At 38.8% G+C, this 27,967-nt stretch overlaps 1 protein-coding gene across 5 annotated transcripts; it reads right to left on the reverse strand.

The window, feature by feature from the left end:
• Positions 1-839: 839 nt before the first annotated feature.
• il15 (interleukin 15) lies at positions 840-27,810 on the reverse strand. Of its 5 annotated transcripts, none has more exons than XM_067440829.1 (7): positions 27,625-27,765; positions 19,214-19,308; positions 3,926-4,022; positions 3,751-3,795; positions 3,508-3,636; positions 2,081-2,219; positions 1,268-1,987 (listed from the first exon to the last, which is right to left on the reverse strand). In XM_067440829.1, exons 1-7 carry the CDS (start codon positions 27,628-27,630, stop codon positions 1,896-1,898), a joined length of 603 nt encoding a protein of 200 aa, XP_067296930.1. In that variant the 5' UTR covers positions 27,631-27,765; the 3' UTR covers positions 1,268-1,895. The 5 variants fall into 5 exon arrangements, with proteins under 5 accessions (XP_067296931.1, XP_067296930.1, XP_067296928.1 ...); XM_067440827.1 differs by lacking the exon at positions 27,625-27,765 and adding an exon at positions 22,872-23,771 and having other exon boundaries at positions 1,268-2,004; XM_067440826.1 differs by lacking the exon at positions 27,625-27,765 and adding an exon at positions 22,872-23,770.
• Positions 27,811-27,967: the final 157 nt, after the last annotated feature.

Raw genomic sequence — 27,967 nt, forward strand, 5'->3', positions numbered from 1 at the left:
ACAGATGCACTGTAGAGAGTCTAAATACCGAATAAAACCGAGTGGCTGGAGGCGTATCGTGTGGGGGCGGAGCTAAAGAGTCACGATCATGTTGTGTACTTGATGTGCACTTCAATAGCCAACAACACAGACATTTGAAGCAGTTTTACTCACCGCCTGCTGTTCCAACGCTTGACCGTGAACCTTTTTCGCTCCATCCTTAGCATTAGACGAGCAACAACTCTGGCATCGAACTGTTTATAAAACAATCATCCCCAAAATGCAGGGAACAAACAACCAAAAACACAGTTCTTTGGTGACATTGTTGATTTGGTGAAGTCCTGTGACCTGTGCAGCGCAGCCGACGACTTCCCTAAAGCGGAGCAAAGCGATTTGATGGGCGAAGCATTTGCTCTCTCACTCCGTACGGCCCATACAAGGAAATTACGCCCTCGTTGACGTCACATAGGCCGAGACTCAAAAAAACTTGTGAGAAACCGGAAGGAGTATTTTTGCCACAGAAATACTCCATCTAACGCCCAACTTAATTTTGTAAACTTTGGCCGTGTTTAGCATGGGAATCAAAGACTTAAGTGTAAAAAAAAAAAAAAAAATGCATGAAATAGCCCCCAACCCCCCAGAAATAACATCACAAGTGGAAAAAGTTGTTGAAACTGACTTTTCGCATAATTAGTCGTCAAGTAGTCGGGTTAACAGAGGTCACAGAATACTTCCACAGGAAATTCCTCCTTGGGGAGGCAAAACAATTGAAGCTCTTTCCTCCTCAAAGTTCAGCCGTTGCGTTCTATAAGGCCTGTGGTTGTTATACAATACTGAAACCAACATACGTCTAATCATGGTAATAATACATGCTTTAATGCAAGAATGCATGGAATATAAAACCATAGATAAAAGCTATATTACATAATATATATTACAATTTTCTATATTTCACCTTTAATTCTGTACATTTAGAAGACATTAACAAATCCCCTTTGTTAAAAAATATATTCTTACAGTATTAACAAAGTGACACTTTCGGAGTGAAGTGATATAAATAGTGATAAAAAAGATTTTAAATGAGCTTATTGAACATGCAATCAGTGAGATAAAGTATAATTCTAATCACAATACTTTTTAGGGATTATTGCAAAGTGAAATCTGTTTCTGGAGCAGGGTATTCATCCTCTTAAAGAAAACCTTGGGGTCGGCAAGTTCTTCTTGTTCACAGTAATATTCTGTTCCATCCATCTGTGTAAGCAGTCAAAACACAAACTCATTACGACCATAAGCATCATTTATTGTTATACATAAGAGGGACGCACATTAGTCAAAACTGAAGAATCAAACATTCAATTCATTTTCTGATACTATGCAGAATCAATTGTTCTTGACTAAGTTCAATTTATTTTGAAACAATAATCAGCCATTGAAACGGCACAAAATGTCCACCATATTGTTTTCCGAGATAATCCTATATAATACAGGTGCTGGTCATATAACATCAAAACGTTCATCAAAAGAATAACATCAAAAAGTGAAACTATCCATATTATTCATTACACACAGACTGATATATTTCAAATATGTATTTCTTTTCATTTTGATGATAATAACTGATAACTAAGGAAAAATCCCAAATTCAGTTTCTCAGAAAATAAGAATATTACTTAAGGCAAAATACAAAGAAAGGATTTTTAGAAGTCTTGTCCAACTGAAAAGTATGAGCATGTACAGCACTCAATAGTTGGGGCTCCTTTTGCCTGAATTACTGAAGCAGTACGGCGTGACATGGAGTCGATCAGTCTGTGGCACTGCTCAGGTGTTAGGAGAGCCCAGGTTGCTGTGATAGTGGCCAGATAGTGGTCTGGCATATCGCATCTTCCTCTTCACATAGATTTTTAATGGGGTTAAGGTCAGCAGGTGTGATGGCCAATTAAGAACAGGGATTCCAATGGTCCTTGAACCAGGTACTGGTTGCTTTGGCATTGTGTGCAGGTGCCAAGTCCTGTTGGAAAATGAAATCTGCATCTCCATAAAGTTGGTCAGCAGCAGAAAGCATGAAGTGCTCTAAAACTTCCTGGTATATGGCTGCGTTTACCTTGGACCTCAGAATACAGAGTGGACCAACACCAGCCGATGACACGGCACCCCAGACCATCACTGGCTGTGAACTTTACACTAGACCTCAAGCAACGTTGATTGTGCTCCTCTCCCCTCTTCCTCCAGACTCTGGGACCCTGATTTCCAAAGGAAATGTAAAATTTACTTTCATCAGTGAACATAACGTTGGATCACTCAGCAGTCCTTTTTGTCTTTAGCCCCGGCGAGACGCTTCTGACTTGACAGTGGCTTGACAGAAGGAATGAGACAGCTGAAACCCATGTCTTTCATACGTCTGTGCGCAGTGGTTCTTGAAGCACTGACTCCAGCTGCAGTCCACTCTTTGTGAATCTCCCCCATATTTTCGAATGGGTTTTGTTTCACAATCCTCTCCAGGGTGTGGTTATCCCTATTGCGTGTACACTTTTTTCTACCACATCTTTTCCTTTCCTTCGCCTCTCTATTAATGTGCTTGGACACAGAGCTCTGTGAACAGCCAGCCTCTTTTGAAATGACCTTTTGTGTCTTGCCCTCTTTGTTCAAGGTGTCAATGGTCGTCTTTTGGACAACTGTCAAGTCAGCAGTCTTCCCCATGATCGTGTAGCCTACAGAACTAGACTGAGAGACCATTTAAAGGCCTTTGCAGGTGTTTTGAGTTCATTAGCTGATTAGAGTATGGCACTAAAAGTGTCTTCAGTATTGAACCTTTCACAATATTCAGATTTTCTGAGATACTGAATTTGGGATTTTCCTTAGTTGTCACTTATAATCATCAAAATTAAAAGAAATAAACATTTTAAACATATCAGTCTGTGTGTAATGAATGAATATAATATAGAAGTTTCACTTTTTGAATTGAATCAACTTTTTGATGATATTCTAATTATATGACCAGCTCCTGTATATATACATATGTAAATATATTTGTTAAAGGTAAAGTTTGCTCAAAAATGAAAATTAGCCCATGGTTTATTCTCCCTCAAGCCATCCTAGGTGTGTATGACTTTCTTCTTTCAGACGAACACAGTCAGAGTTATATTAAAAAATATCCTGGCTCGTCCAAGCTTTATAATGGCAGTGAAGAGTAAATAGGATTTTGAACACCCAAAAAAGCTCATCCATCCATCATAAAATTACTCCACACAACTCCGAGGGGTTAATGAAGAGAGAGTCCTCAACAAGCGTGACCTCTGACCCAACGTATTAGCCAGGATATTATATCTGATTGTGTTTGTCTGGAAGAGTAAATTTTGGTATAATTTTCATTTATGTGTAAACTAACCCTTTAATTGCAAATTCTTGTAATGCTGTTTCAAAGGTTGGTTATTTAATATAAACTAATGTTTCTAGAAATACTTCATATGTTGTATAGACATGTTTATGGGTCATTTATACTACCACAGTGTGCTTATTGCTTCGACTTACAATGTTCATTGAAGTATAGTGGTCTAAAGTTCTCTGTATCTCGACCATTTTCGGATTTGTGGGGTCTTCTTCATGCAAGAGAACATTCATCTCCATCAGAAAACAGTCAAAAAACGTATTTGTGCAAACCTGCAGTGAAACAGAGATTAGAGTTAAGGCAAAATTGACCTATCACATGCAAGTGTTACTTCACAATGAATTCATCATTTGTCAAATTGCCTAGAGTTCTACAGGTGAACTTACATTGATATGATCAATATTTGGAGTGTACAAGCGTGCATCAGATTTCTGGAAAAGGAGAAATTAGGATGTGGATTTGACAGCAGGGATATGCATGCACAAAACTAAAATAAAAGTTTGATTGGGCAATTTATCTTCAAATTGCACAATGTATCAAAATATCATATTTCACACTTACACTGAATAAATCCTCCGTTTCGTTTAGTGCATTCTGGAGGTCTCGCAGGACCTGCATTGCATGACCTTCAGCCATGGGCAATAGAGCACTTAGACAGCTGAACACACACAAAATACATAAACAGAATCATAATATGACAACATCAGTTCAAAAAAATGTAAAAGGCTCAATTATCCAACAATTACAAGCAATTATAATCACGTAACTTCCATTACACATCCATTTGCAATGACAAACGTGTCTGCAGTTTGAACCAATGAGCCACTAAAGTTGTCCAGGGAGTAACATTTGGTTTTATTCATCAGCCCGTTATTCCTCATCCCTGTGTTTCCTCTGCTGCTCTTTCAACATGTCCTGTGATTGGCCCAAATACCTCAGGGCTTCACTCTACACATCAACACTGACACGATTATGCTGCATATGACTGATCTAAAACCGTTACATAAGAATGAAAGCTGAACTTTATACTCGACTGATTCAGAACGCTCTTCAAAAGTTTGGGATCTTAATGTTTTCCAAAGAAGTCTCTTGTGCTCACCGAGACTGCATTTAATCAAAAATACAGAGAAAATGGAAATATCATTACAGTTTCAAATAGCTGTTTTCTATGTGAATATATGTTCAAATGTAATTTTAGCTTTGTATTTTTTAGCATCATTACTCATCATTCTTCAGAAACCATTTTAATTTTCTGCTCAAGAACCCTTTCTCATTATTATCAATGTTGAAAAAAGTTATATTTTTGTGTAACCCATGATATATTGTTCCCGTTTATAATCGACTATTCACTTTTTTTCCAATAAGCTTAATGCATTATATCGCCGCCTTCTCCGTGTGCAGTTTGGCCAAAAGAAGGTTTTTTAGATGAAGAACGGCCTCAGAAGAAAAACTTCTGCAGGGAGTCTTAAAGGCGCTTCATATATAAACCTTATAGAGGTTCCATCAGGGGATCATTTCATAGATTTAGTCCAAAAGAAGTCATTTTATTTTGAGGAATCTTTATTTTTATTAGCCTATTTTTTGGGGGGCTTAGACAACATATACTTACATGTGTATCACTTTTCGCAGTGTTTTATGTAACTTTAAAGGGTTTCCTGTAAAATGACACCAACATTTTGAACCTAGATCACTGTATGTGTGTATGGGAAGCTTTTCAATTTGGGTAGGGCAAATCCAGGCGGAAATCCCCAAAAATGTCCCTGAGTGTAAGAGGTTAAGCAGCTCGTAAACATACTTTATCATCAAAAGAAATTTAAATAGCCCAAAACATGAACGTATTATGCAATCATTTAAGACATTTCCCCTTTATATAGAACTTTTAAATTAAACTAAGCAGATCTCGGCTACCATAGTGGGGCCTACTCAATGTGCCGAGATCTATGGAAGGCCGTTTCTGACACTAAATAAAAAGAAAAGAAGAAAAAAATCACAATTCTGACTTTTTGTCTGGCTTCCATACAGATCTGCTTGGTTACAAGCATTCTTCCTAAAATCTTCCTTTGTGTTCAGCCGAAGAAATAAACTCATACAAGTCAACTTGACTTGGAACAACTTGAGAGTGAGAAAATGATAACAGAATTGTAATTTTTGGGTGAACTAACCCTTTAACTCTTTCCCTACCAGCATCTTTTGTTTATAGTTGCCGGACCTATCCATCGCTGGGGTTTACACTAGTCAAATGAAAATGTAAGTTGTGTGAATTAGCCACCTCTTTAAATATGTACAGTGGCATGAAGAAGTATCTGAAGCCTTTGGAATTTCTCACATTTCTGCATAAAGTCATCAAATGTAATCTGATCTTTGTCAAAATGACACAAATGAAAAAACAGTGTCTGCTTTAACTAAAACCACCCAAACATTTATAGGTTATATCTTTTTAATAATATTTTTAATGACGATAACATGCACACAATAACAGAAGGGGGAGGAATAATGAACTGAACCATCACATTTAATATCTGGTTGCTTTAATATCAACTTTCGTTTCATCAGTCCACAAAATATTTTGCCAGAAGTTCTGTGGATTGTCCAAGTGACTTTTTGCGAACATTAAACGTGCACTAATGTTTTTTCTAGACAGCAGTGGCTTCCTCCGTGGAGTCCTCCCATGAACACCCTTCCTGGCCAGTGTTTTAAATATAGTCGATGTATACACAGAGATATTGGACTGTGCCGGGGATTTCTGTAAGTCTTTAGCAGACACTCTAGGGTTGATTTATTACCTCTGAGGATTCTGTGCTGAAATCTTGTCATTTTTGGTGGACGGCCACTCCTTGGGAGAGAAGCAACAGTGCCAAACTCTCTCCATTTGTAAACAATTGATGAACATCCAGACTTTTAGAGATGGTTTTGTAACCTTTTTTCATTTGCGTCATTTTGACAAAGATCGGATCACATTTGATGGTGATTTTATGGAGAAATGTGAGAAATTCTGAAGGCTTGTTCTATGCCACTGTACAAATTGCTGTGAGATGGCGTTGAAATATCTGAACATTCAATATATATAAATAGAAAGAACAGAGCTTCTGCTTTTAGCTCTTTCACCCCCATTGGTGGGATTTTCCGGCTTTCCATGTTTTCAGTACAAAGTACAGAATCTCCTGATCAAAACAAGCGAAAAAGATGCAGAAATAAGTGATATCGTGATGTACATGTATGAAAATGTACATTTTCTTAGCTTTTTACTTAAAATATTGGTTTTTTAATGAAACTTACATTCAAGTGTTGTGGGAAAAAAGAATAGATCAAGCTAGAATAAAACTTTTTTTTCTTCTGTTCTTTTTTTATAAGTGACCCTGGAGCACAAACCCACTCAATAAACAGGTATATTTGTGGCAATAGCCAACAATACATTGTATGGGTCAAAACTATCCTTTTTTAAAGGTGCACTATGCAGCTTTCGTCCACTGGAGGGCGCCTATGCAAAACAAATGCGTAGTTTGATGACGCAAAATGTGAGCGCAGCATCTTGGGAGATGTGGTCTTCTCATCACAGCCGGTGGAAAATAGGACTCGGGCAGAAATCACGTTCATGCATGCGGTTATTAACGTTACTGTAGTCTAAAGCAGAGCAGGACCGAGTGTTATGGACCTGAGCACAGCTGCTGGAGCGATTGTTAAACAAATACCCGCCTCGCGAATACCGGGACTTTTATTATGACGGAACGAGACTCATTCGCCGGGCGCCTGCACAGATCCGCTCTTCCGGTTATGATTTTGAGGTAATGGAGCTCTGTTTATCATATTAGATACATTTAAGTGTGTTTAAAACGATGTTATGACGTTACTCCGTGCTTTCACTTGTTCACACTGATAAGAGTAAAGCGCTCCTGCCAAATAAAAGCCGAAACCGAGGGTAGCGCAGATATGACACGATCGACAGGCGACTCCCTCAAATGCAATGCTGAAACGTCCCGTTCCTTAGTTAAAATAGCAATTTTCTCACAATTTACAAATAGTTGGAAACTTCTGGGATATTGTAAGTACTCAACTGAACAAAATATATAACACTGGCCTAGTGGTTTTTGGATATTTTACTGCAAAAATACTACATAGTTCACCTTTAATGCCAGAAATCATTAGGATTTTAAGTAAAGATCATGTTCCATGAAGATATTTTGTAGATTTCCCACTGTACATATATCAAATGTATTATTAGTAGAAATATACATTGCTAAGGACTTCATTTGGACAACTTTAAAGATGATTTTCGCAAATTAGCAACTCGACGTACATTAGTTTTTCCGGGGGGTGAAAATAGTGTTGTGGTCAAATAATAAAATGTGCATAGGCAATGCTTTTATCACTTACTTCTGCTGCTTCTTCTTCGCCTGTGTTTTGATCCAGAGATTCTGTACTCTTTAAGATGCATAATAGCGTCCCCTACCGTATAACCATGAAAACGCAAATAAACGTAAATTTCCGCCAATGGCGGGGAAAGGGTTAAACTGAGTCAAGAACCCTAGTGTTCTATAAAGCAGTGTTTCCCAACCTTGTTCCCGGAGGCACATCAACACTACGACCGTTTTCAAAACCAAGTAGGCAAACTTCTTGCATCCACATATTAGATCAGACTTGCCAAGTTTGACTCAGGAGAACGAACTCCAGAGAACAGAACAGCGTTCTTGATCACTCGTCGTGCTACTCCGGTTTTCTCTGTATGTATATTTGAGGCTTCAATAAAGCACAATTTGTTTAAAACACCATTTGGCCTCTTTTGGTTTTCATTAAAAAAAAAATTAAAATATGAGTAGCCACACAAATATAGTTCAGGCAACGCGTACATTGATTATCTTTACTCCATATAACACAACTCTTTTGGTTTAGCTACATCAAAATAAATAAATAAATAAATAAACATATTAATATGTGATTCACGCAGTATCTGTGCATTTATGATTATCTTCACTTTAACTAAATTAAATATGACAAAGCACAACCCAGTATCTTTTTGTTAAATCTCCGCTTTAATGATCAAAAACGAATAGCCAGGGAACAAATTATAGGGTCAAAAGGACCAAAGAGCGCCCATTAGATGTACACAAGACCAATGATATCATGTTAAACCACTACGGAGACATCAGAGCTGAGTTAAGGCTGCTCTCGGTGGGGTTAATGAGTGCTGAGAGCCCGCTGATCGACTGGATCTCACAACTCCGAAAACACAAGATCAAATAAGTGCTCTCTTTATAAATAAACCACAGATGTGAGCAATAAACAAGTACATTCTCGCCTGAAAAGTACTTAAAACTACATTTTGTAAAACAATAATAGTAGTATTATTACATTACGTGGGTTTTCTCACCCACCAATGACGCTTGCTGGTCGGTGCGAGATGCATTATGGGATACCGGCCTGTCTGAAGTCCACAAGTCACCCCTCGATGCATCCTCAATAAAAGGGGCGGATCAAGGACACATCTGTACTTGACTAGATGTGAACTTTGAATTAATAATAATAATACATTTTATTTATAAAGCACTTTACATTTTAAAGAAAATCTCAAAGTGCTACAAAGGGAGGAAAAAATAAAATAAAGCAGTTAGAGCAATTAAGAAATAAGTTAAAATCAACACAAAAATTTAAAGGTCCCGTTCTTCGCGTGTTTTCGAAGCTTTGATTGTGTTTACAGTGTGCAATATAACATGAGTTCATATTTCATGTGTAAAAAAACACAGTATTTTTCACACAATTGACTTATCTGTACAGCGCTGTTTCCTCTGTCCTAAAAACGGCCTGATGATTTCCTTGTTCTGTGAAGTCCCTCCTTCAGAAACACGTAACGAGGTCTGATTGGGCCAGAGCGTCCCGCGCTGTGATTGGACAGCAGCTTAGCGCACGTTTCACGGAAAGGTCCCGCCTCTTACCATAACGGGGAGATACGCGCGCTCAATGTTATTGCAAAAATGTCTATATTGCCTTATCAATTTGAGCCGGAATCAGACCTGGAGAATATCGAAGAGGATCGATTACAACCTGCTCAGGAAAGACTTTTGCTGGATGTTTCAGAATGGTAAGCTGTCTATTCAGTAGTTTAAACTGATCATTACAAACACCAACAATCGATGGTGTCTGAATGAATTACTACACTTTTATATGCTAAGTTTTTCGGATTAGTTTCAATTACCATCTAACGTTAGTTAACAAAGCTAAACAGCGTTGCACTTTGTGTCATGAGTTACATAAACTGTTAAACGGACTGACTTAAATAATAAAATACACTTACCGGTTGTGCACCATAACCAACGCCTTCTCCAGACAAAGAGGGAACTGCGTCATCTTTTAAGAATAATCTTTCTACGAATCCGCCATTAAACTGATTGAGATTGAGGAAGCAGTCCTCAGCAAAATGTGCTGCACATAGTTTTAAATTGTGATTATTAACTCGAACCGAGTTAACCATAAACTGTAGCCATTGATCTCGTACAGCGTCCGTGGGAAGGCCAAACAAAGGTGATTTGACTCCGGGATGAAAATAACAGCGTTTCAATGGCATGGCGACAAACACACTCTACAAAAACAACGCTTCCTATTCTCGACCTGCGAGAGCAAAAGGACAACGCCCCCTATTTTGCGTGTTCTCGTCAACAGACGGTTCTAGTGACGTCATTCCTGAAGGAAGTGCAGGGGTGTAGTCCGAACCGGCCGTTCACTGTAGGCTTTGCAAGGGAACTTCTGTTAAATAAAATATCTCGCTTGGCATTGAACTTTGAGCTTTATAATTTTACAGGTATTATTTATGCTCCAACAGCAACATTACACACTAACTAAAGTTTGAAAGATGGAATCGCAAAGAACGGGACCTTTAAACACAAAGCAATTTAAACATTGAAAGACTTTCTAAAAAGGTATGTTTTAGTCCTGTTTTAAAAGCATCAAATGTTTGTTGAGCCCTCAGATATTCAGGCAGGCTCCGTCCCCAATGGTGCGGGTCTGAAGGGATTGGTTTATTATCATGATGATGAGGGGACTGATGCCAGTAATATTTTCTTTCACCAGAGCTGTAGGGAAGGGGTCAAGGGCGCAGTTGGAGGATCTCAAGATAAGTAACTTCTGGAAAGCAGCAAAAACATATTTCACGTTTGGCCTTGATGTATGAAGGCATAAAAGACAGCTCCATGGAAAATTGGCCTCATGGTCAGATACACCCAGATCATACACAAATGGTGCACTTAAGCCCTATTCGGTCTGGATTAGATTAACATGGGGACGTGGGGGCAAAGTAATTATTACCAGAGGTTCTCTGTGATTTTAGCCCCGTCCGGATGTGCCATCTCGGTAATCATTACGGACAAAGTCAGTGTAGGTTACGAGACGTTTACCCTCTGTAAAAAGGTCTGAAAAAATGACCCTGGGTAATACTAATCCCATTCGAATAGACCTGCTGTACAAATGAATGGTAAAATGCCATCATTTCCTTTTTAAAAGTTTAAAAAAGCACGTTTTGCGAGCATGGGGGCACTTGAAGCATTCGGTTGCGTTGTAGGTGGTGGGACAACTCTGTGGCAAACCTCCAGTATTTTCGAGCGTATCATTTAAAGCAGAAAGAAGATCAAAAGCACTTATTAGAGGCACACAACTCATTTTAGCTCTAGGAAAGTGTCTATTACCAACACAATCCAATCAGTATCGTTAGACTGGACCTAACTGTTTTATAAAACGTGAGTTCAGACTGGCGCTCATGTTGTGTTATCTCATGTGATAACAGCAACGTCATACACACATGAAGACAAGGAGGTTACTGTGGTGCGTAAAGCGAGTGACTCCTCTCACTTCTGCTAGTTGTACTGAGATGTCTTATCTCATGCGAATTGGCCATTAATATTACAGACGTCCTGAGGTAAAATGACTTTACCCCCACCTCCCCATGTTCAAATAATCCCCTCCGAATAGGGCTTAAGAGAGGCAGAGACTCAGTAATAACCAGATCAAGAATATTCCCCTTGATATGTGTGGTTTAAGCAGTCCAATAACTGCAGGAATTCTGTAGCAAAATGGCAGGAAGAATTATTGACATGAATGTTAAAATCTCCAAAGCCCCTTTCACACTGCACGTCGGACCCACAATATTCCCGGAACATTGCCGGGTCACCTTCTGTGTGAAAGAAACCACGTCCCGGGATTGATTACCGAATTCGACCCAGGTCGGGGACCTAGTAATATTGCGGGATTCGACCCGGGACGAGCGCTGTGTGAACAAAAGCCAAAACTAATGCCGCAACGTGTACGTAGTTATCGTGCGACTCCTAGAGCTTGTTTTTTCAATAATACAACCCTGCAGTGCCAGAAGAGCTCGTCGGTGTTTTAAACGCAGAGAGTGTTCGTATACAAAAGAAACTAAAATTAAACAAGCAGAAATGTGCGCAAACTGGACACAAGTCGAGACCACGGAGCTCCTTACTATCCGCGCTGAAGCTGAGATCGCTTACAATGGGCTTACAATTCAATCCCAAACATTTAAATGAAGACAGCTAAGGGAGGGCCAGAGGGAATAGATCCTAATGACTGCGATAGAAAACAGCCAGGCCACCACTAGAAGCGGACATTTTTTAGGGAATCCCTCAGGATGGGAAATAAAATCACTATTAATTACGCAAATTACCAGGAGTGGGTGGGACCGGGAAAATTACAAATATACTGTTTATATAAATGAACTATATATTTTAATTTTTAACTCAATTCTAGTAGCCCTGTCTCTATGCTCTCCTGTTTGCTTTGGTGTGGCTGGTTCAGGGAATGGGACGTGCTCCACACTCCTATCAGCCAATGCCAACCACCAATATAAGAGAGAGGAGGCTCCCCCATGCACTCTGTAGCTGGGAAAAATTGTGCTCCCCGACATATTAGGGCAGTCTGAAGTAACCCAAAAGAAGGCTTTAAAACGCATAAGCCAGCTGCAAGACATTTACTGCGAGCATGCACGTGTTTGATAGATGATATACGTGGAATTTAATGTGTTGAACTAAAAGCCATCTTTAACAAAAAAGACATTTTGTGTTTGTATTCAACTGGACATGCTGTGATCTGTATTGAATGTTTTACTGTAACTGACAGATTCCGGCCCAAAAAAAACACACGGGAGTAGAAGTCATTCTTCTGGGATTGGAACGGGAATTTCTCCCAGTTTTTTCGTGGGATTGGGATGAGACAGGATTTTTCTTTTGTGGTAGCAGGACAGTAGAGGTTTGAAAATCCACTCCCGTATCCCCCTCTAGCCAGCACCACGGCCAGAGCTACCAGCTTTTGAAATAACAGAGACCAGGAGGACATGACTTATAGAGCCCTGCACGGGCCTCAAATCTAGGCCCTAGCCCGGCCCTGGCCCGAGACGCTGAGGCCCTAGCCCGGCCCTGGCCCGAGACGCTGAGGCCCTAGCCCGGCCCTGGCCCGAGACGCTGAGGCCCTAGCCCAGCCCGTGTCCGACAGCTTATCAAAATTCTCGTCCCGAGTCCGACTGGAGGCTGGTTTTTTGTTTTTTTGTTTTTTGTTTTACATTGTTGCAGCCCTTAAAATAGTTCTGTTTTGTTTTTAATGTCAAAGTAGTTATATTTCGTTTAGTTTCTTTATTAAGGTAATTTAGAAAAATGTTTAGAGCATTTTTTTGATTGTTAAATTAAAGTTGTAATTTTTTTAAGAGACGACCAAAAGCGTCCAGCGGCCGACAGTGAGTTAACCGCATATTTAATCGATTTAGTCTCTCAAATCAACGCTTGACTTGTCTTGCCTATAATAAAATCCATAAAACACTTCAAGCATCACAATGTTAGTTAATTTCGCCAACTATTACCACCAGTAGCCTAAAAGGCATTTTTGACGAGCTGAGGCAGGCTGATTCTGCTCGCGGCTCTCGCAAACGGAGCTAAACAATCTAAAAACAAATAATAATAAAAAAAGAACATGCAGGTTGTCTTATAGCCTACCTTACACCTACGCAAAATGAATATAAATCCGATCTTCAATTCCCGGGGTATATGCTCATTTAACAGAGTTTACTGCAAACGGAAGCAAAAGATTCAAGATGCATTTTATTCAGCAGCTTATTTCAGATTCAAATACCACATAAGAGAGCGCGACCTAAGCGCACTGGTAAGATCATTTAGTCTCATTCATTTTTATTGAAGATGATGGTGTTTTTGAGCATCTAAGACTTATTTTAAGTTTCATTTACAGCCATTTGCGTTGGCTTGCATTAGTCATTTGCGGCGATGCGTGTTGCAGCACCATCATATCTATCTGACTACAACATAGCCCATAACACATTGTGACACATAATGACATTTTCATGTTTGAAAGTCTGTAGGTTAACATAAATGGAGATAGGCCTAATTGTAATAATAAAAAACAACATAATTATCGATTTTGAAATATTAAACCAGTCAATACAGAACGAAATATTCTGTAGCCTTTTGCCGTCAATGTGGATATGGTATGGGCCGGCTACTGCCAACGTTGTCTTTGCTGTATCAATGGGCAATATATTTATATTTAACATGAAGTATAGGGCTTCCCTGTACATTAATAGCAGCAGACGCCCCGCGGATGACACGCAACAGAAACGCCACGCTCACACCACGCTTGCAGTGTGTCTCCGGCCTTAACTCTAGCAGCTGCGCTGAAGAAACGCGCGCTGCTGCTGCTGGCGCGGACTCTAAACCTGCTCTGAACACTGTGCGAGCCATCTTGACAGTCGCGTTAGCTATTATGGTCTCGTGTTGTTTCCACCAGCGCAAAACTCATTGTTCCTTTTAATTGATAAAATAAATATAAAACGAAGGAGAAGCCTAAAAAAAGGCCCGAAGCCCGGCCCGCGTTTTAGGCATGACGTGAAAATTGGCTCGAAGCCCGGCCCGAGGGGCGTAAAAAAGTCGGGGCCCGTCGGGCCTCAGGCATAAATGCAGGGCTTTAATGACTTATTCAAAACAGAAAAAAAAATCTGGTTTCTGTAAGGCACATTATATCCAAACTTTTATCCTGAATATGATCTTGTATGAAGCAGGATTTGTTTGTAAGGGATTATATATTTAACAGTTCCATTTTAATGTTGGATAAAGCAGTGCATCTCTGTACTGGGCGGAGTAGACTGAAATCCACTCCATGTTTTCTGTCTTTCTCCATGTGTGGCGCTGTTGCAGTGTCTCCAGTGCTAATAATCCTCCTCTGATGATGTAAGAGAGAAGAGAAAGGGGCACAGCTGTCCAGATAGAAGGGATGATTTCTTCTCTCTTAAATAAACAAACTTTCGCCGAGCACTTCTGTGGGTGTAACGAGGCCGTCGTAGGACTCCTAGTTCTTGAATGACTGATAAACATGCTGGAGCATTGAAGTTGTTCTATTCCATCAGCTGAGTGGCCACGCGAAACTTCACGTATGTCTTCAACCAACAACCACAGAGGCAATATGCAGAATAAGAGAAGAACTCGGCACCAAACAATCATCCCTTCATCCCTCCGCACCAAACAATCATCCCTGACATTAACTAGGGAGATCGAGACCGCTGGTGATGTAGACAGCTGGAAAAAGCCGTTGGCCGGCGGGAGCAAAGTGAGTGTTCTCAACTTCTCAAACTACTTCTTCAAATTAATTCCTATGAAAGTTAAGCTTCCAAAGACATGAACTGAAAACGAGCCAGATTAAACACACCGCTGTGAACGACTGCTGCACCCTGAATGTAATCTGACTCCTGCAGCGTTTGTGCTGTGACTCTCGCTCTGCTCACATTATATTGAAACACGTTCAGTTTTTAATTGTATTGTCTTATCTCTAACTGAACTGATTTATGCAAATGAACGCGGTGGGAAAGTGATCCAGTAGCGGTGGCTTTGGGAATGGCCTCACAGGGCAAGCGAAGCATTCTGGGAATTGTAGTCTTTCATCCCCATGAGACAAAAATACATGTTCTGTCTTTTCTCAGTCTAGAAGGCACCAAATTCAAAAATATTTTTTATCAATTTCTACTACATTAATGACCCAGTTTATATACAGATTGATCTTTCCAGCGCTGAAGTACCCCTTTAACCTGATTCGGGTGGAGAAGCGGCGAACAGATAACGCCAGCGTCCTCTCCCCCTCGTTGCAACAGAACAGAGGCAGTGACTGATGACGATTCACAAGTCCATTAGAGAACACAAGTACAGACAAGAAAGCATATTGAGAAACGGCTTAACACACTTTATAGTTTTGACTGTACAAATGAATAGATTCATGCTTTTTAAAGCTGCGAGTTTCTTTCTCTTCGCCTTTTGTTGTTTGATTCACATTAAAGGTGCACTATGTAGTATTTCTGCAGTAAAATAATCCAAAAACCAATAGGCCGGTGTTATATATTTTGTTCAGTTGAGTCCCTAAAATATCCCAAATGTTTCCAACTATTTGTAAATTGTGAGAAAATTGCTATTTTAACTAAAGACCGGGACGTGTCAGCATGCGTCTGAGGGCGTCGCCTGTCCATGCGTCATATCTGCACTACTCTCGGTTTCGGGTTTAATTTGGCAGGAGCGCTTTACTCTTAGCAGTGTGAACAAGCGAACGCACGGAGTAACGTCATAACATCGTTTTAAACACACTTAAATGTATTTAATATGATCAACAGAGCTGCATTACCTCATAATCATAACCGGAAGAGCGGATCAGTGCAGGCACTGACTGTGCCCCGTCCCGTCATAATAAAAGTCCCGGTGTTCGCGAGCCGTGTGTGTGTGTAACAATCGCTCCAGCGGCCGTGCTCAGCTCCTCAACACTCGGTCCTGCTCTGCTTCACTACAGTAACGTTAATAACCGCATCCATCAACATGATTTCTGCCCGAGTCCTATTTTCCACCGGCTGTGAGGTGAAGACCACATGTCCCAAGATGCTGCGCTCTGCATCATCAAACTACGCTTTTGTTTTGAATAGGCGCCCTCCAGTGGGCGGAAAGTTGCATAGTGCACCTTTAATGGCATTCTTCGTGGCTCCCCTCTTTTTCTCCGCCTTACGAGAGAAATGTTTTGCTGATCTTTAAAGATGTGTGGAAAAATGCAGACAGCAAAACATTGAATAATCATTTTATCTGCGTCCATTGCATATCGCGTTTGTACTTCCTTTTCCGGTTAAGAACGTCTTGGGCTGTTTTCCCAGTGTCCAGTGTAAATGCAAATATCGGATACGGGTCGCTTTTTAAAAGATGGTGTAAGTGGGTCATCAAAAAAATCGGATATAGTCACCAGATCGGATTTGTGCATCAAGACCAGCAGTGTAAATGCAGCCTTAGACGCTGCCCGTTTAAGACCGAATGCAGATTTAATAATATACATAATATTTTCTCCCAACTATTAATGCCCATTGAAGACATAAACTGTGTTTAAGTGAGGCTAAACATAGGCTGTTTAGGACGCGCGCATGAAGCCTAAAGTACTATAATGTGAGAGAGTTGTGGTTGGTTTCAATGCGCACACACATAAGCCACCTTGAAGTTGGAAACTCTTGCACGGATTCTTGTGCTTTTAATAGCTCTATCTATTTATTATCAAACACGTCTCGCAATTTAGTGGACATAGGAGACTGCTTTTTACAATACTCACCGATGTGAAGGAAAGAAATTGCGCAATAACGGAACGCGGAATAGTTTTTAATAGTTTTACCTCTTCTATTTATAACCCTTGGCAACCAAAATCGAAAATACAATTAGATTAATATCACAGGCCTGAAGTAGAACCAGACTAAACTTTTGTTGGCCATCGTCATCACTCATTAACATGGACTGTTCATGTTGTGCGCTGTGGCTTCTGCAACTCTCTCTCTCTCTCTCTCTCTCTCTCTCTCTCTCTCTCTCTCTCTCTCTCTCTCTCTCTCTCTCTCTCTCTCTCTCTCTGCATCTCTCTCTGCATCTTCTCTCTCTCTCTCTCTCTCTCTCTCTCTCTCTCTCTCTCTCTCTCTCTCTCTCTCTCTCCTGCATCTCTCTCTCTCTCTCTCTCTCTCTCTCTCTCTCTCTCTCTTCTCTCTCTCTCTCTCTCTCTCTCTCTCTGCATCTCTCTCTCTCTCTCTCTCTCTCTCTCTCTGCATCTCTCTCTCTCTCTCTCTCTCTCTCTCTGCATCTCTCTCTCTGCATCTCTCTCTCTCTCTCTCTCTCTCTCTCTCTCTCTCTCTCTCTCTCTCTCTCTCTTCTGATTTGCAACTAGCAACAATGTAACATGGTTAGAAACGGCTGGCAATTTACAGTTCGCAATATAACGTTTATGTAGTGATAATAAATAGTAAGTGTATTTTTCTTCATTACAAAACCGATAGCGTCAGAGCTTATCGATACTGGTGTCTTTCATAATTTAGCACCAGGGGCTTGGGACTTTTTTAACTTTAGTTAGTGTGTAATGTTGCTGCTTGAGTATAAACAGTATCTGCAGTTACAGCGCTGAAAGTTCAATGCAAACGGAGATATTGTCTTTTAAAGTTACGGCAGTTTATTGCCTACAAAAATGGCCGGTTTGGACTACAGCGAGCTTCTTCCTGGGTTGGTGACATCATAAACCCTCGCTAGTCTCCGCAGATGTGCCTTCTGTCCGTAATGGTGAGGGGCATGGCGTTTCCAGGACAACCTGTGGCACTTCAGCCAATAAAAATACAGGAAACTATATTTGGCCATCTAACCAATCTAAGACCATTGCGTATTTCAGAGGGATGGGCTTCTAGAAGCAGGAAGCAGACGAGCCGTTCAAAGGACAGTGGAGACAGCGGTGTGGAATAAAGGGAGAATAGAAGAAAAATATGGCGTTTTAAAGAAAAATAAGTATTAAAACATGTTATACTGCACCCCATAAACACAACCAAGCCTAGAGAAAAACCACGGAACCACCCCTTTAATACCGGGTTTCGGTACCCATCCCTAGAAAAGGGTGACATGCAAAATGTGCACAGGATTGGGAAACACTGCTATATAAAACCCCATTAAACCTTTTCCAAGAGCGAATAACCTTTTGGAACAGCCTTCAGGCTTGATCAGTGATTTGAAACAGAGACTATACAGTGAGTATGCTGGTTATATAAATGACCTAAATCAAGACATAAACAATTCAAACTAAGCTACAGTGTTTGTTTTTTCCACCACAATTGTGATATAAGATTTAGATTTCAATTCTATTATCTAACACTTTCAAGGTCAGCAGTTCTCCGCCCTTTTCTTTGTGAGAAACTTTAAAAGGCCAACTTTGTGCCAATTCTACACAATAGTGTTGTTTGCTCCAGACACAGAGGCAGAAATTGCTCTCGTAGTTGATTCATATTCGTCCTGTGAGGATTACATTACTAGTGCTTAGAGGACATACACACTTATCTAATGCACTCTGTTAGTAGGCCGGCAACAGATAAAGGGCCATTTAAATTGAACTTGAGAAATCTCAGATGCATCAATACATCTAGTGCGTCAGACGGCTCTCATCGATCACATGGTAACATTGTCACATGGCTATATCTCAACAATTATAACCTCAAGAACTATAGAGAGTCAAAAGTCCAATTAGACAAATGCAAGTTTTATTCTAGACGTGCTAGAGTGAATATATAATGAATGCAGATCTGTCTTTCATAAAGGCAGGTCAGGAAAAGTAGTCACGTGTTATATATTGTCATATTACACAACTTCTAATGGCCAAAACAACTTCTGTTTTTTTTTGTTTCAAGAATTGTTTAATGTCTCATACAGACTTTTTTATTTTATTTTTATTTTTAGTACAACTGGTTTTAGCAACCCACTCTGTGAGTGTACCAGATTTACACAGCAATCAGCAAAATAAATAAGCAGTCTAATTTCTTAGATATACCTCAGAATTAAGATAGAATTCCAAACCTCTGAGTTCAAAAGGCATTCCATGCGAATCTCATTGCACCAAGGGTTACAAACACATCTTCCAGTTCTCTGTAAGAAATCACAGACTTTAAAAAAAAAAAACAGTACAAAGAAGGCTGCAGAAATTCCTCACAGATGAAGAAGTGATTCTTTCACTTGTTAGAAAGAATACCAGTTCCAGTAAACAAAGTGCACAGTATGTGGAAACTAAAACAAAAATACTGAACTATTGTAAATAACACACAAGCATTTAAATTACAGCTGATCATAAACCACTTGTACACAGTTATTAATTGAGAAACGCTGGCAAGGCAATACTCTTGTAAAACAAACACATTTCTGGCAAGCCATTTCTTCCTCAAACCTGTCTAGTATCTTTATGCTACTGATACTTCTTTTTGTTCATTACTAGTAATCAGTATCAATTTCACTTTCACTAATAACTTTTCATTACATTTTAGCACTTACGCATTCAATATTTAAGTAGTTACTACAGTAATCATTATACATTTGTTTATAATCATTGTTGGGAAGGATACTCTAGAAAAAATTTAACATTTGATTACTTTCCTAAAAAATGATACATCTTTTTCTTTTTACTGATATAAAAAAAATCTGCATACTATTATTTTACCACTAAGTGTGTGTGAAGGGAAAACATTATACTATATAAGACCTGATATTGACTTCTCACTAACAGAAGCAACAATTGATTCCAGTTTCATTCTCACTGGCAGTGTCATAACATACATGGTTTTGTTTTTGTTTTGTTTTTAAATGAAGTTATATTCCACCTGAAATATTTGGACTCAATGACCCATTGTTGTGTAGTTAAATTGTTCTATTTTGCAAGTCAAAACGGGACAAACTAATAGAGAGATTTGTCTACTAGATGGTGCTTAAGGTTAACATTCATCATACATAGAAACCTGCAATGTCGATAGCATTTTAATAGTTGGCAAACATATTTTGCACTGAACTGTTAAATTTGCGCCCTTGTCTAAGTACTCTATTAAATGATCTTTAAATTTCGCATTTTGATCACTCGCCATGTTAGCAACTCTCAGACAGATTGTAGCCTAAAGCTTTTAGCGGCAAACTCAAACAACAGAACCAATCAAAAGCATCAGACTAGCATTGATTTAGTGAACAGCCTTCAAATGCCAGGAGGCATTGTGCACATCAAAAACAGGCAACGCTACAAATTAATATTATTCAACATATTCTAGCTTTTTTACAGAAAATATTCGGATGTAACCCCCTTTGTAATCGTTAACATTTTTATAAGTAACTGTAATTTAATTACAGTTTTTTTTTTCAGTAACTGTACCGGATTACAGTTAAATTTATTTTATAATTAAATTACGTAACACCATTACATGTAACTAGTTCTTTCCCAACACTGTGTATCAAGTTTATGCTCAATTAATTATATTGTATACTAATATAGTTATTTATAGGCAAGGATTACTATTTAATAAATAAGACAAATCATTGAGACCTATACTGCATTATAAGAACAGTTATAGTTAAATTTATATTATTTTTTATAATGGCTTTTTCAATGCGCATGCTCATAATCCATTGTACAGTGATTTATAAATGATGAAATATAAAAAAGTTTCAGAGACACTTGTTTGTACCAGTTAGTTATCAATTATGTATTTAATAGATAATGTTTGCATTAGAGAGAGGTCATGAATGGTAATTTTGATTTATTAAAATCTATCTCCTAAATAAAATCTCCTAAAATCTATGGTATTGCTTATAGCAGTTTGAAACTATACTTGAATATTGTTGCAGTGTTTTCTAGTATGTAACATAAAAATACATGTTTTTATTAATGATTTCTGGGGGGGTCATTATTTATTACAGGGATTATTGTTCATTAGTTACATTTAAAAGTAAACAACTTAAAATGTATATGTGGCAAGCAGCGAGGTGAGGGACCGTAAGAGCGGTCCGGTGGCTAGGAGTGATAATGAGCGCCAGCTGCGCGACACACTGGTCTCGTCTCACCACGGCGGAGTGACGGGAGTATAAAAGGAGGAGCATAGACAGTGGAAGACGAGAGAGGACCAGGCCTGGACTTTACGTTGAGTTTTGTTTATGGTTTGTTATGTGTGTGCGGGCAGTCGTCCGTGAGGGGTTGCCCACGGTTTACTTTCGTTTTGTTTATTTATTTTGAATTAAAGTTGTTGAACGTTCGCCAGTTCCCACCTCTTTCCTTCAAATTTCTACGAATGTTATTACAGTATAATGAGCACATCATCTTTATGATTTCTTAAAATCTGCTTTAGGAAAATCGCATTTTGTGTTTCACTTTATTTAAAGCCATCAATGATGCATTTATAGAGGTTAGTAACTGTATTATTACTCACAAATAGTATTTGCACAGCTATTAATAACAATATTTTCACTCATTTGACAGAAATAAATCTGAATTACTAAAAAGTCATTGTAACAATAAAATAACAATATAGCAATGCAGATTGCATCTTTATAATTACATTCATGAAACCAAATTGAATACTTGTAAATCAGTGTATAATAGATTATGAGCATTGAAAAAGCAAATGCATGATTTATAATTATATATATATATATATATATATATATATATATATATATATATATATATATATATATATATATATATATATATTTGTGTGTGTGTAAAATAATGCAGTATAGGTCTCAATGAGTCTTCATAAATATGTTTATAAAAGCTATGGAGCTATAATTCATTAGGTGCATCCCAATTTGCATATGTATGCATTGTTCTAAGACGTTTTCTAAGTATAAGTACTGCGAATAGTGTGTTGTTCACTGAAAATTCCACAAAGAAAAAGTGCACTTTAAATACCCGGATGATGCACTAAATTAACGGGGTAAAGTAAGTGTGGAATATTGGACTCTTAGTGCACTTAACTGATGTGCAGACAAAATTAAAAAATAACCATGTAAAGTTCATGCACTACACGGTTGTGTACATAGTGTATAATGTGTCATTTGGGAGACAGCTATTATATGCACGGTATTCATAGAAAGAGTAGGCCTACCCAAATATGCTAGATATTGAAATGGCTTGCCATATCAAATATATCTATTTCACGAACGAGTCTATTTGAAATAGTGTCATTTTGGAGTATGCTACGTGCAAATGTAAAGCGTGCCAGTGCGTGTGCACCTGTAGATTTGTTTGAGTCATTACCTTTCATTTGACTAACATGCGAACCTTAAAGTATGTGTACGTTGTATTTAACGCGCTGGTGCACAATTTGCGCATTATAGTCTGCTGATAATATTTGTAAAAGTTGCAAAAATGCCATGGCGTAGGCTATATTGCCGTAAAACAGATCTATAAACAATATATTTAGGCTGTAGTATTTGAGCCTTCTTTCTTTTAAAATATTTATAAACAAGTAAGAATGTCTTTCCTGCACATATTTGTGACGTTTTACAGTCATGCTTTTCGACGTATATTTACAACATGATTCGTATTGTTGTTTTGTAGATAATCTGACAGTTCACTTAAAATGGATGGGCCATGCATAATAACCATCGACTTATGCTTTAAATTGACACACTCTGGATTGCAATGCAAATGCAAAGTGCATTACATTTCCTACCTTTGCTTTTAGTTTTGGTGGCCTATTCCAAAATCCTACGATGAAGGCGAGGAAGAGGGTCATTAAAATCATCGAAGCGAGCTTGTTGGTAACGTTAGGCCAACCACAACAGTTGCGTGAAGTTCACATGTTCTCGATATGGGAAAGTCCTTGTAGTATGTCATCGAGGTACAAATCCTATATTAATTACTCCAGTTGGATATTAATCCATGAGTGCGCAAAGAAGGCGTCTTCCTCCGTGAACGCACTGATCAAATCTGCTATAGAAAACGCGCGCGCACAAACACACACGCGCACACACACACACACACTCACTCACTCTGTCTCTCTCTCACACACACACGCACACACACCGCCCATGCAGCCAGTGGACGGAGCTCTTTCACTTTGACATGCGTCTTTCTTTTCACAAGTGCAACGCGAGTCCTCTATGTAACTCAGCAACAGCAAAACAGTTTTTGTTTGGTGTTAAACATGCATTGATCTTAGATACATAAAGAAACGAGCTAATGTAAGCGAATCACTGTTAGAAGCGGTGACAGAGGTTAAAAGTCCACTGACTTAACAAGACCGCCAGATAAGGTTATTTAAGGGCTTGCATTTAAGTCACATTCATTGTTAAATGTTTAATTTGTGAAATTAATAGAAATACGAATAGAAACCTCACATGAGATGAAGACTCTTTAATCTTGAACTTGGAAAATGCCGTTTAATTTTACGTAGAGCGGGTCGGCCACTCATGAGTGCCGCCATGTTGATGACGTCACAACAACAGCTTCGTCACTAGTAGATACTTAGGTTGTTGACATGACATGGCATTTTGACACAAGTAAAAAAATGTATACAGCCTTATTATTGTCATAAATGGTGTTGGGTGTAACTAGTTACTAAGTAATTACTGTAATTAAATTACTTTTCACTTGACTAAATTACTTTTCACTCAAAAGTAAAGTAAGGTATTACTCTTATTTCTTCTGTAATTTACTTTTGATGTAAACTAAATACAGTAGACTGTAGAACAATTGTATATAATAGAATAGTGAAATTGATATTTGTTAACATTAACAACATTTGTTTTTATGTAGGCCTATCCTTTTCATATTTGTAATACTTTGGTCCGTTAATACAAATCCTTTATGTAGCTTAATATTATTCATTTGAATTAATTAAAAGAGTCATTTCATGTCTATCGCCTTTAGAAAGTTCTTTAGATTTAGAAAGTAATAAGTAATTAAATACTTTTTGGAGAGAGTAATTTGTACGCTAATTTAATTACACGGTTGACGATGTATTTAGTAACTAGTAATTACTTACTTTTTTTTAGAGTAACTTAACCCAAACTGGTCATCATGTAAATACAGTAGATGGTTGAACATTTCTTTGTATTGACCTGTTGATATAAAAACTTTGAAAAAGCGTTGTTACTAGATTATTTTTATTTTTGAGCCACATTTCAAAATGTTCCTATGGTATGACTATGTCTCGAGCATGGCTTAGTACATTTTTGTAAATGGCAATATATTTTTGTTCTGAAAATGTAGTAACTTGATACATTTTGTCACTGAAAACCATGGCTGAATCCGAAATCGCCCCCTGTACCCTTAAATAGGGCATTATTTTAGGGGACAGTCATTTGTAGTGGTGTCTGAAACAATAGTGGAAGTTATTGAGTGCACTCACTCTATCCCACAATGCACCGCAATGGCGGATGTACGCACCACGGCTGTCCGAATTCACTCACTTGTTTTCATTCACTCCTTTAAGTGAACTGTATTAGTGGACTAAAGTAGGGAATAGTGAATGAGGGTTTAGGGGCAGATTTCGGATTCACCCCATGTCCTCTGACACCATACTCTGATTTTAAAATGGGCAATTCCGCTTAGTTTAATTAGTTGAAGGACCCCATTGAAGGTTGTGTTACTGTGTAGCCCATAAAACGTGCACATCATCTCCGAATTGTTCGAATATTTAACTTTTTTGGATAAAAGTGTTAATTTCTGATGTCCTTTGGTGTGACACCACCATATTCTTAATTATTTCTATGTCACACCATAGGACACAGCATGGGCATCGGAAGCAAATAAAAACCTGGTGGGTCAGTAGCGGCTAAGGCAAAATATGATCGGTGGGGAAATGTTTTTTTTGTTGAAAGGGCCATATCCCTTTCCTGTACCAAAAAAGACCTCAAACCAGTCAATACCAATAGTCTAATAAAAAGGCTTTATTCATCATAGAAATCAACAGTTTCACAGCTAATGATAATGAACAAGTTGCATGTTTTTAATGCTCCGTGTCCAGACAGAAAAAGTATCGTTTACTAAACGATTGATTGGACCAGATAAAATTACAGAAATCACTGTATTTTTTTTTTAGAGTAGGGGTAAGATGCATGGCATCAAGTTTTGACGCAAATCAATCAGAGGTTCGAATCCGGCTTTTGCCACACTCGCTCTACTCCCTCTCCCCATCACATATCAGATCGGAAAGGTATTTATTTTCAATAAAAAAGAGAAAATATTAGAAAAGGGGAAATAAAGCTTTTAACATGTGTTTAATAATACGTTTCTCGGTTAAGGGGTAGTCAATATAAGCAGACGTGCTGAATTAGAGACGATAAAAGTGAGTGAGTTAATATAAGTAACTTATATTACTTATATTATTTATTATTTATATTTATTCTCTCCACCCAAATACTGTAAATGCTCATAATCTATGTCTTCTGACTAAACGTAACCGTGGCCTTATACTGTTCATATTTTTCTTCATATTTTTATTCTTAGAATTCTTAGAATGTGCACTGGAAGCTTCAGCACCAAAAAAAATTCCTTGTGTGTGAAAGCACACTTGGCAATAAAGCTCTCTTTCTTTCTTTCTTTCTGAGTGGGTCCAATATCATGGGTCTTAAAAAGTGGGTGGGTCTTGTCCCACACACACAGAATGGTTCCAACGCCCATGGGACACATTAAAGTTAGTGAGCCCTTATTTCAAACATCAGACTTCACACTACATAATACACATTTTTTCTTCCAAAGTGGTGTTTACATTTTTACTACTTATTTGTTAACCCACTTATGCTGCGTTCCAGACGAGGTTGGAATATCCCAAATTAAATGTCCCACTTCAGACCGCAGTGAGCTCCAGAGGTTACGTTCGCATGGTGACCGCATGTGATGTTGCCATAAAGCGTGAGGTTAAAGTTTTTTTTTTTTTACGTTAATGCTAATTGGAAGCAGGACTTGCTGATATTTTGTTAGTGAAATGATCCGTCTCGCTGAGGTCTGGGTTGATTGATGTGCCCCGAGTTCATGCCAAATGTTCACTCCCATGTGCAATTTCCTCAGAGGTGGAAAAATTCACATTCTGATCCGTCTTTAGAGCAGCATTATGCTTCCTTCACATGTTATCATAATTATCTTAAATACAGGTTTTGTAGTCCGCCCTATCTCGAATGCGATGATGAGCTTGTTATTACGACTTTGCAAGTGGGAAATTTCGGATAGCAGGTAAGCCTGGTCCTAACAGACTTTGTACAAAGAGTCTGGCCACTCTACATTAACAGTGTTAACATCCGGCAGTAAGCCTACTCTGTTGAAGTTTAAAACGTGGATCTTCCCAGAGCCACTTCGTATCTGCCATAACCAATCGCTAACGTTTGGTTGTGACGTATGTCATCTTAAATCTAGTGTCATTGCTCTCAGCCACTCGCTCTGTTCGCTGATACCAAGGGGGTAATCTAGCGCTCGGAAAGCGTTCCACCCATAGGGGCGGCCGTTGCTAACCAAGCCATCACCTGCTGTTAGCATCCCATTGACTCCCATTCATTTTTGAGTCACTTTGACAGTGAATAACTTTACATCTGAGACGTTTAAAGACATTTGTCCATTGTTTATTTCTAAAGAAACACGACAATGTATAAAAGGCTCCGTTACCTTGTATCTTACACTATCGCCCCGCAGAAGCTGTTTTTGTAAAAATAGGCTAACGATTGCATCATAACCAACGCGACTCTGTCGCACAGTTGAGAAATTACCGTATAGACCTGAGGAGACGCTCGCAGGCAATCTTTTACTGTCTATGAGACAGTCGGGGGGACGTGGAGACATAAAGTCTGATAAAGTCGAGGGGGAAGAATGGGGAGAAGCTCATAGTGAGCCAAAAGCAACGGGAGAAAACATTTGAACAACGTGATTCAGATTTCACTTTCCACATCTACTAGAAGACCTACAGCTGTCAGACAGGAGGCTCACGTCACATCTACGTCGTCAAGCTCAGTCTGAGCCGGCGCAGTTCGCTCAGCCATCAGGAAGTGAGTGCTCCTAGGTTGACTTCATTATTTCGCCGTTGACGTCAATGGGAACGCTCAGTCCATTTCTTTTACTGTCTATGGCTGATATCGGCATAACAATCAAATTATGTTCACTTTGTTTAGCAATAATAAGAAAACCTAAACATTAAGTCAGCAAACAACAGGCCTATAACACACACTTCTACAGAAGCCCTGAACCGCAAAGTAAAAAAAAAAAAACATCTGGAATTTTGAGATTAAAGTCGAAATATTTCAAGAATAAAGTCGAAATATTTTTACTTTTTTCTCAAAATACTTTGACCGTAATATATATTTTTACTTTAATTTATTTATTTATTTATTTAACTTTGCGGTTCAGGTCTGTACACTTCAGAAATAACAGAAGTAAAAAATTTAAATAAGCAGCTCTGAGAGAGTCAGAGTTCAGTCAAGAGACTGAATACTTACGTGCATACGAGAGGTTGAAAATCACACCGAAAGAAAAAGCTTTGGTGTGAGGCGGCAACAGTTAGTGAAGCGATCGGTGTGAATGCGTTGAATCCAAAACAATTAGTAGGCCTACTGTTACAAGCACAGTGTGCTGACTTCACCATATCGCTGAGCTTTTATTCCTCCACTGTGGCCGCTTCTGCTTCTTCCACTTATGTGTGTGTGTGTGTGTGTGTGTGTGTGTGTGTGTGTGGTAACGCAGCGCTGTTTTATCATATCAGACACATTTGAGTGTGTTGAAAATGATGAGATAATGTTCTGTGCGGTCACCCGGCTGCTGCTTATAAAACACTTGTTGCAC

The sequence above is a fragment of the Pseudorasbora parva genome, chromosome 4 (genome assembly GCF_024679245.1).
Source record: "Pseudorasbora parva isolate DD20220531a chromosome 4, ASM2467924v1, whole genome shotgun sequence".
Taxonomy (NCBI): Eukaryota; Metazoa; Chordata; class Actinopteri; order Cypriniformes; family Gobionidae; genus Pseudorasbora; species Pseudorasbora parva.